Raw genomic sequence first — 11,093 nt, forward strand, 5'->3', positions numbered from 1 at the left:
TTTCCTTTTGTAACTTTTGTTTGTATCTTTTTTAGCCCTGACGAAGCCCTGCAACGTGGGGCGAAACGTTGGCTCAATAAAATAGTATAATTCTACTATTTGAGTTTTTTTGACCGCACCCGGACCATATTCCTTTCATAATAATTTGTTCAGTGTAATACAGTGAAATTTATTAAGAATTTTTTATTATTTATTTTTTTAAAATCAATACTGAGATCCATACAGAATATTTGCTCTTAATTACAAAAATTTTGGTTGTTTACAAACTGTGAGTTTAAATAGATAATGAAATCTAGAAAATTTTACATATATTATTTAGTTTTAAATTTTTTACTGTCTTTGAATAATTATCCTGTGCAAAGGCATAAAACTAAAATCTCCTAAATTGGGTAAAGAATAAATGTTTGAACTTGCTAAGTGAACCATCTCTCACCACTCCCTCCTCCTCCATTTGTAATAAAAAAATGTTTTTTCAGAACAAATATTTTCAATATCTTAAATATGTGAAAAAGCACATACTTTGTTTATAGAACCAGAGGTACCAGAACCATTCTGGGAGAGTGAAAGTATACCAAATAAATGGTCAGTAAAAAAATTATAATCGATCATTACAAGCTGCAAACGGTTCTTTTACATGGGTGAGTGGGGAAAAGTTATGATATCTAAAAGGAATTATTCCTTAAAAGGATGAGGCCATATTGGTTATTAAGTAAATAGTAATTTTTTTCTTAAAGAGATACCATCAAACCCTTCTACACTAAATGGAGCCCACTATAAATGTTCTTCTTGAGCCTCATTAATAAATATTTTAAGGAATATTTTTCTGATTTAAAGCTTTTATCCACATTGTTAGATAACTTAATTTCCCTAATACAATGACCCAAGTAATTGGAATTAAGAATTACTGACCACTTTACTATCAGCACTTACGGCATTAACTGAGTCAGTTGGCCTAGAGATTTTCAAAATATGATGAGCAACAGTTCTGTTTTTTTTATACCACTAGCACAACAATGAATGAACTGCATTTGATTGCACAAGCAGTTAAATTAGTTTTCATTTCTTATAGTATTAAAATCTATGTTTTCTCAAGCATAATGGTAACGAGATGATATTCTATGATAGATAATCTATTCTGTTCATATTTGATGGATTTATAGTTTTTTCTGGAGGCTGTTATGTATTATTTTCATTTTACTTGGCTGATTTTTATTATTAATCTCAAAGTTAGAGTTAACATTAATATTTTTAAACCCAAAGATCTGAAAATGACATGTAACTTAAGGAAATCTAATTAAAGTCTTTAGCAACCATAACAACAAATTAGATGAAGAAAAACTTTTTAACAAATCTTTTGCTATTATCATTAATGCCAAATGGTAACAAGACTGAACAGAGTTAAAACAAAACATTCATCATTCAACATTAAGCTCAACCAGAAGGCACAAAGAGGAAGGCACATTAGAAACAGGACAATTAGTACTTACACATGTCCCTGAATTTTTCTGAACATTATTAGCATCCTCAGCCTAGATATAAACAAAACTGATTAGGATTCAAGACTGGAAAGGAATGGCTTCCAGCTTAATAAGAAAAAAAAAAGAAGTGTGATTTGTTAAATCTAAATTCGAGGCACAAAGAAGTAACTTAATGAATTAATTCAATTTGACTGCAACTAGATTTTGGTTAGTAGTTGGCTCAAACTAACATCAGAGTTGTATTCCAATGTTTGATTTTTATCAAAATCAAATTTAATTTTCTTAAGGAGCATTTTAAGTCAAATTTAACCCATTCTAATTGGAATGCCCAATTCATTTCAGAAAGTTAATTAATTATTATAATTTATGAATAAATTTCATAGAATTCATGGCATTTTATGTTTCATGTTCTTTGCAGAATAAATAAAATATGTGGACATTTAAAGTGTGAATTAAGACCAAACTAAATAGTATATTAGTGTAATTCTTTGGCTACATAGTATCTTAACTATATTTATCCAACAGTATAATTGCTTTTGCAGTTTTTTCTTTTTTTTTTTTGTCATTTCTCAGCTTGTTCTGGGTGTTCATATCTAACCTATTGGTAATTCGCTAATGAAATGGTTCTTTAGAAAACTTCCCATCATTCTCAAACTAAAAAAACAAATTATTAATCATATAAATTGCAGAATAAATTAACTTATATCTAGTTCACAGCAATCTTACAGGGCTCCAATGACCGAAGGAAGTTAACATCACCATTGTTGGCACATATAACAGAATATTGAATTTTGAAATTATCTACAGGCATTTTAACTAAAATAGTACAGTTTTTATTCAATTTAGAGTTAAATTTGACTTGAAAATGCTAAAAATATCTGGATAAAGTAACCATGTAGTATATGTGGTAATTAAAAAAATCAATCACTTAACAATGATAATAAGGCTAACATAACTTGAAAAAAGAACTACAAAGCTTCAATGCCAATTTTTTTGTAATGTTTATGACTATAAATATTCTAAAATACAAAGCTTTTAGATGAAATGTGGAAATGTTATTAAATTAAGTAATCTGTGAATCTTCTATATCCAAGCAGAAAAAATAAGAGGCTATACACTTTAAATTAACTATTTCAATCCAAGAATAAAAGAGTTCAGTAGTAATAAATGTTTTTCTTTTGTTTAAGGAAAGGAGTATTTTATAATATCTTATTAAAATATTTAATAAGTTAAAACAATGCAATGAAAGTACAAGACAAATATTAATTGATATTCTTTAGCCTTGTAAAAATAAATTTACATAAAAAGTACACTCAAGTAGAGAATGCATCATTGATATGAGTAAAAGTGATTAACAATATTAAATTTTGCCACTTACCTGACAGCATGAAGTACATTCTGATAATTACTTACATTAAATCAACCAATAGAAAATGTTAATGATAAAAGTTAGTAAGCTTTTGATTAAAATGTTATGGAATAACATTTAATGCATCATAAACTCATCACTATAACATTAAAAAGTGATATTGTTTGTTTGATTCTTTAATTAGGCTATTCTAATAACTTATTTTGAAGTAAGTTACTCAAATTTTAACTCCTGGTCTTAGCCTAAAGTTAGTTTTTGTAGACTTTTTTTCATTAGCTATGGATTTTTCAGGGGTCAGGAGATTCTCCTGAGGCACAACTAGCCGCAGGGGTAAATGAAGTGGATACTCGATCCCTCAATGTGTATGGAAAAAATTGGCAAATGGGTGTGATCCTAGTCAAATTACCTCATATAATTGTTGATCAAGAAACAGTATGGAATTACTTATCGAGCATTGAATATGAAATCATCCGTTTTCTTACATTCTTTTTTGTAAATGTTTTTTTTTTTATAAAAAGTTGACAATTTTCTACTTCTCAGAGGTGCTATAAAATTTATATTGAAGTTTTAATTTAGTAAATAGTTTTAATTTGTTAAAATTAAACAAAAAAATAAATAAATAAGGAATATGGACTTTAAAATAAACTTTACTGCCATGGAAGGCATTAAACTCATTAAACAAAATTATCAGTTCTTGGAATTATTCATAGATGGATCATTCTGACCATATTTGTCACATTGGACCTTTTAGCAAGATCATTTTTAGAAAAATAAAAAGCAACATTTTTGATTTTCCCCACCATATCTGCTTCTAGGATCAATTTCAATTCTATAAGTTTTTTAATTCTTAATATAAACAATAAAAAACATGAAATAAAAAGATAATTTTATTCTGGGACAAAAGTTCCCTAAGAATATGACTTATTCACACTTGATGATTAATTGTTTGGTAAATATTCACAATCTTTATGATCAATATTATGGCTATATAAATTTTTAACATAGACATGGAGGTTTGATTATGTAGTAGATAAAGAAATAGGTATTGTTTAAAAGAATGGACAGAGGAGGATAGACGAACAGAGGTGGGAAGAGAATTCCAGAAGGGGGTTGCATGAATAACGAAGGATTTGCTGAAGGAGGCAGTTCTATGAGAGGGCCATTTCTAAATCAATCGATTAAGACCTGTGTTGGGCCCACAGCCTGGTTGTCCTAGGGACACCCCTACACTATGGCCAGAATAAGCTGAGTTCTTCAGATAATTTATTTGGGTATTAACTATTGTGTTTGGTAGAGGGTGAAAACAGATAAATGATAAATTGAAATAAAGGATTTACTGCTTTACTGTAACAAGGTAAGACAAGCACTGTTGTATTTGTGAATAGTTAGTTTTGCACTTTTAAATGTTAATGTTAATGTTTCATAATGCTGTTTGATATATTAGGTGAAATAGACACTGTTTTCTGATAGACACAAAACTGTTAAGGTGAAAAGGAAGTAAAAATAACAATTAGTACACTAGATAAGAAAAACAAAAAACACTCAACTAGCTAAGATCACATCACACTGTTATCTCCAATCCAAAGAGGTTATTTATACTGCAGTAATTAGGCATTACTTTTGCTAACAACAGCTCACTTAGCGATTCTTACACTGTTGAAATACGGTGAGTTTGGAATTAATAGAATTGGGGTAATGGAATAAAAGTGGCCTGAACAACCTGGTATGTAATAATGAATGGATGGATGAACACATTGAGGAGATCTAGTATGTAGGTAGCTTTTTTGGTTTTAAACATTATGAAAATAAAAATACCAAGGAGGTATCGCTATCAGAAATTAAAATTAAGCCAATTAAACTTGGAACACCAACAGGAGAAATGAGAACACCTAGAAAATCCCAAGATGAATCTTATCAATCTCCTCTCTAGCCCAACAGATAGTGCTCCATAAATCAAGCGACTGCAATCAAAGTGGGGGGGGGGAAAGGATTTCTAGGAGCTGATGGGTATTCTGAGGAATGGAATCACGGGATCTTAGGAATTTTATAGATTTATGTGTAGTCTAGAAAATATGATGATTCCTGAAAAGTTGCTGATTGAAGATGACTCACTATTACCTTTGGGTACGCCCTTTGTTGAACATAGGCACACCCGAAGGTGATGCATCTAAATTTCTTTAAAAATGTGTCCAGAAGGGGCGGAGACCTAACCACCCCTGAGCTGTGCATTGTATATGTATAAAGTTATAAATATAAGTCACATAAGAAAAACTTTACCGTGATATCAAGGGATACTAGGAAATCTCCATAATGTTTGAACAAGTGTCCAGTTATTTAATATGCAACTAATATCCAAATTTGCATCTAATACACCTTTTCCTCCTTAACATTCAAAGCTATTCCTCCTCATTTGCAAAGACAAACTCTAATATTTTATTTAGCTTCCCTGTATATATACACCAGATTTTCCCTAGACTAAATTTAGCATCCTTATTACAATGTAACACTAAATTTCCGTATTTCCCTACACTGAGCCCCATACATTTCACAATCCACCTGGCACTTGCCCTATATATAGATGTCCATTTTCTTTCTAGACTTCAGTTTTCTACAACGTCAGCAGACAACACCTCTTTTGCCAGCGACATTGAGGACCAAGTACTCGAGGCAGTAACTGTTTGAATGAACAGTATTCAACAGACATATGACAGACAGTAACTAACAGAATTAATTGTGCCTATAGCGACTCGAAAGAGGACTTCACAAAACTTCTACTTCAAATGATATGGAACTACCTCCAGATGGATTACATCTACGAATCCCAAAAAATCGAGTTACTTGATGTCCACATAACTAAGATCGTACACATCATGAATCAGAACAGTTATTGGTGTCATCAAGAATTTATGGTGTCATAAGAGTGAGGGTAATAATACTGTGCACAGATGACAGAGCTTTAAAACGTTTAAAGGAACTATGCATGGAACGCCAAAAATACAGAAAGTAAAATTCAGTCACATGTTACTGACAGACATTATTGACTTTTACAACACCATAGTTTGCACTCCTACCAAAAATCTTTGTAAAAAGCAAACAAAAGTTTCATGTGCACAATGCAAATGTTAAATACAACATTCACCGATATGACAGATCTAGACTTTGTGAACTACTTTACAAATAAAATTCCTATATTCATTGCATATAAAGGACAGATCAGCGACACATTCCTAACACTTGACTAAAGCATTCAAGTTTTAGACAATCTACAACAATTCCAATTTAATGAAAGTTTCAATAAAAGTCAGTATACTTTGAAAATAAAAGTACAAAATAAAAACTATATTGAAATTGAAATTTCTCTACCGAGCTCAGGCAAAACCTGATTTTTAGATGCAATTCTGAGATTATATTTTAAAACAGAAAATAAAAGTAATTTTAATAGAAATTGTGCATTTCCCTTTCAAGATATGGTTGATAGCCTATTATGGTACCATAAATAAAAATGATTGGAGAAGTTTATCAGGGGGTGTGGTCAGCAAAGAACAACATAAATAAACAAAACCATATTTATTTATTTTATGCCGATGTTTCGACCTGAGTTTCAGGTCTTCATAAGGGGTTATGGCGTAGAAGGTAGGACTGTAACCCTAAATAAATAAAAATGCTATTCTGAATGGAAAATTTACCAGCCAAAATTTCTAGGGAGATAACAGTTTTGATAAAGACAATAATTGTTTTATCTAACACAAGCACTTTCTTTAATATTTTTGCAGGCCAATAAGAATGCATGATCACAAGTTTCATCTATAGTCACCAAGTTGTTCTAAAGTGCTCATTATTGTAAGGGGAATTTAATCACCAAGAAAGGAGAGGCATTGATAACATGTTTCATCAAACACCAGCAAGATAAAAGTATACAGTGTATAAACAAGTACTATATTTTTCCATGTTTAAATTTATTAATTTCCATAAACTTTTCTACAATACAATTTGATTTATATTAATAACATTATTCAATTATTAATGTATTGTAATGATTAATGTGAAGTGATTTAAATAAAAGTCAAATACTAGAATAATAACCAAAATAAGGCTGAGAACAAGTAAATATGGTAGACCAAGTGTAAAGATCTAACCAACTTCTTTTTGGTTAAGCAACTTTGCAACAGCAGCCACAGAAGGAAGAACTACTTTTATTAGAAGATCATGATTACTTTTAGTCTAATTTTTTATTGTAATTCGTGGGAGAAAAAACAAAACATAATGAGTTAAAAAGAAAGTATAAATCACCTGTTCTTCAGCCTGCATGGTAATAAGATCCCACTTGTTAGTTAAAGATCTTTTTAGGCAGGTCAAAGATTCCTGTAAAAAAATAAAATAATAATAAAAATATTAATGAATAAACTAAATTAAACTTAAACAAATTTTATTGCCATTTTGAATTTTCATAATATTACTCACAGTAAATATTTTTTCAGTGGTCTAAAAAGTCTTGCATACTAACTAACCTGATTATTATTCTATGGGCAACAGACCATGGAGGCCTAAGTCCTCACGCGATGTATTTCCCAATATTAGGATGTAATATTCCCAGTATTAGAAAATACATCGCGCTTTTCTTGACGTGGTTTTTTTGCAGGGTGGATTCGTCACTCCCACACCTATTTTTTGTGAGTACCACCCATTGGCTAATGGGCCTCACAAATGCCCGGGGAGAGGTTGGCAGTGAGTTTCGCATTATTTTGTGCTTGAAAAAAGCCCGGGTGGGACCGGGATTTGATTTGACAACCTGTGGATTGGTAGACTGGCGCGTGTTACCACTGCTCCTTTAACTAACCTGATAGAAAATTGAAATCATCCCTTACAGTCTTAATATATTTCTTTTCTTGGGTTACTGAGAATGACATACTTTCAGAAGACCTGTTACTAATATTATAATTATAAATATTACTGTCTATATCTCTCTCTACTACCAATTATTTGTTGATTTTTTTACTTATTTTTCATTTATTCATTTACAAATTTAATATCAGGCTTTACTTGACAAGTAGCCATATTATTATTTGAGATTTATTCCAAATTAAATAAGAAAATTAAATTAAATTAAGCTTAGTAGTATTATAGGATGGCACTTGCTGCTGTTAGCAAACATTACCCATGAGTACCTAATATTTATTTTTTGACATCAAACACAAATGGTACAGAGTTCAATTTGTGATGATGCCATAGAGAACAGAGAAATAAAAACAACTTGAGTTGTAGTAAATTGTGCATACTTTATCACAATAGGTGCTGCAAACTTCAAGATAAAGACACAGAGGCACTTATAGACCACAAAAAAACCCTGGTTTTACCCTCAGTGCATTAAAAGGAAAAAGGATAATTCCAATTAAGTGCAGCACGCTATAAGCTGATGAGCCATCCCCGTCTGAAATAATACCAGCTGTAAACAGAATGTAAATGATGATATTAAAAGAGTTAAAGAAAAACTTGAAAAATACAGGAAACTTAGTTTTGAGCTAAAAGAAAGGCTAACCACAATAGAAGTCCAGATAAAACATTTAAAGTAGATAACACCAGATAACACAATGGAAAATAAATGTTTAAAATCTCAAGTGGGCAAACTTGAAGCATGAATGAATAAGGCAGAGCAGGGTCTACTTTGCATGTCTGTCGAGAGAAGAGGCATCCCCGTCCACACGGTGGATCCACTGTGGCCCTGGTGACCAGTATAGGAGCTGGTCTATGTGTTAAGATCAACTAGGAGACCTCAACATGGTGAAGCAATGAAGACAAAAAAAATATGACCCACGACTTCCACCTGTTGTACAGTTTGACAGACAGTAAAGGAAGAGTAAGCTGGAATTCTCAACTTGGGATATTGTCTGGCAAGAGGAATTCTCATCAGATATATCTCGGAGAAGAAATGACCCCTACGAACAAGCATCTGTCAGTATTGGCTCGCCCGTCAGATGAGGGCTGTAGGCAAACTGAAGTATGTTTGGTTTTCAACACTGTAGAAAGGATAATGGCCATCCGGTGATCTACATCGATCAGCCTCAAAACCTCAACATCTGTTGTCTCACTGGGACTCATTCAGCCTAAGTCGCGAAATATAGAAATCTCATCCTCTTATGACCACCCACACATCGAATTCCTTCTGTTCAATTTCTATATCAATGATCTTCCAAATTCTATCCACCACATAATTATTTATTAAATCTTTAAATAACAACCGTTAAAAAAATGTTCCTAAATCATTATACCAAAAAAATGGATGAATTGTTATTTCTAAAACCAAGTATCATCATAAGGCCATCAGTGACTTTGTAGACAAATTGAAAAAAAAAAAAATTGCCCTAAAAGTCAAGGAAAAAAAGCAAAGGACAGCAGACACTTTTTTCCCCTCTTACTCTTATAGTTCTTTATTTCCCGATTGGTTTGGTAGGCATTACATGGATGATTTTATTTGTTGACAATTTGGGGTATAGTCTTTACAAAGAAAACTCTAATGCTATAATTTTATAATTAAAGAATAATTGAAAATAATAAAAATAAATAATGAATAAAAAAGTCTGCTCTGTACATAAGTCAGCTTCCCATTTTCTAAACTGGTGAATGGGGTTGTGGTGTACCCATTAGTTTCATGATTCCTTTTCTTCAAACTGGATGCCATATGTTGACCTACAACCTTTTATCAAAGGAGCAGTGGAGGTTTAGTACAAATTGATTTATGAATTTGAAAACACTTTTCAAATATAATTTGAGCACAAGTTGTTTCTCTAAAATGAAATTCTCAAGATAGCTGGTATAAATTATTAGCTATTAAAACCACTCATAGTTTATTAACTTATTTAGAACAATTAATAATCATATGATATTTTGCACACACAGAGGACAAATATTTTTCATAATGAAAATGAAAGTTCTATATAATAATTATTTTATAAATTATAATACAAGAGCATTGCCATGCATTTAATACCCATAATATAAACTAAACGAACAACTATTGATACTACTAAATAAACAGTTTTATAAGCACACACCAGTTCATAATCTTCGAGAGCGTGCCTTTGCTTATTCCGTAGAGTACGCTTGACTAAATATATAGCATACTCCACATTGTCAGGGTGTCGATGATGCCAGGGCCAGTAATATGCAGCCTGTAAAATAAAGATATCTATTGTAATATCCTCTTTTTTAATTAATAGTTGATATTAATATATAAGTGATTTTAGTTATGTTTTTATTTTATGTGTATCGTTTTAATATTGTTTATTTGTTCTTTTAAATCAAAAAGCAAGCTAACCAGTTTTCATTGTTTAAAATAAATACGCTGTTAAAAACAAGGAAGATGGCGGTCCGCGTCCTTCAGAAGTGTTTGTTGAATTGTTTGTGTTGAGATAGATTGAAATTTTTCAACTTTTGTTGTTTCTATACAATAATTATAGAAAAAGAATAATCAAAGAAGAAATAGAAGAACATAACAATTATTAAAAACTATTTACATCATAAATCATAGCAAATAAAGCAGAGCGATTGTACTACAATCGATTATTTTTGGATCGACCAGTGAACATTGAAGATAGAAGAGAGGAAACAGGGACTCTTGATTTGGCTGGCCTGGTGAGAAGATGTCCGTCGGTTAAAAGTGGAAAAAACTGGAAGCCATTATGAGGAGTTTGGATATAGCATCATCGACAAGAAGATATCAACAATTATCAATCATCAGAAGATGTGTAATTGGTTAGTTTTGTTTCTAACTGGAATTTATTGTATTTGTAAAATATCTATTAATTAAGTTAAGTGTTATTAGTAATATAGTGTCGTCTGTTTCTGATTGCCTGGAAACCCGCACTGAGAAAAGAGTCTATTATGTTATAAAATTTAAATAAAATTCTATTATCTATTTAATATTAAAGTTTTTATGATGAAAGGAATATGGTCCGGGTGCAGTCAAAAAAACTCAAATAGTATTAGCCCTGACGAAACCCTGCAACGTGGGGCGAAACGTTGGCTCAATAAAATAGTATAATTCTACTATTTGAGTTTTTTTGACCGCACCCGGACCATATTCCTTTCATCTTTACACACGGTCAATCAATAATCTTCCATTAAAGTTTTTAATTTGAACCCAAGCTATCTTTTATATTTTTAATTAGTTAAAACTATTAAAATTCTTTTTATTTTATTTATTTTTGATTATTACACTATAAAGGAACATTGTATATATATGAGTGTAT

At 31.2% G+C, this 11,093-nt stretch overlaps 1 protein-coding gene across 8 annotated transcripts in view; it reads right to left on the minus strand.

Annotated features, from left to right (window-relative positions):
• Positions 1 to 11,093, minus strand: part of LOC106688842 (regulator of G-protein signaling 7) — a 58,900-nt gene that overhangs the window by 35,782 nt on the left and 12,025 nt on the right. For 7 of the 8 annotated variants that reach the window (XR_010842854.1, XM_067045292.1, XM_014433509.3 and 4 more), the window contains exons 6-8: positions 9,897 to 10,013; positions 7,138 to 7,209; positions 1,488 to 1,529 (exon numbers count right to left, since the gene is read on the minus strand). Coding sequence is in view for 7 of the 8 variants with exons in the window: in XM_067045292.1 (XP_066901393.1) it covers positions 1,488 to 1,529; positions 7,138 to 7,209; positions 9,897 to 10,013 (231 nt within the window). In the remaining variant the exon portion in view is untranslated. The remainder of the gene's footprint in view (positions 1 to 1,487; positions 1,530 to 7,137; positions 7,210 to 9,896; positions 10,014 to 11,093) is intronic. The other variant, XM_014433510.3, reaches the window with a different exon arrangement.

This window comes from Halyomorpha halys, unplaced genomic scaffold, assembly GCF_000696795.3.
Source record: "Halyomorpha halys isolate HHAL.00 unplaced genomic scaffold, Hhal_1.1 Scaffold1218.1, whole genome shotgun sequence".
NCBI lineage: Eukaryota > Metazoa > Arthropoda > Insecta > Hemiptera > Pentatomidae > Halyomorpha > Halyomorpha halys.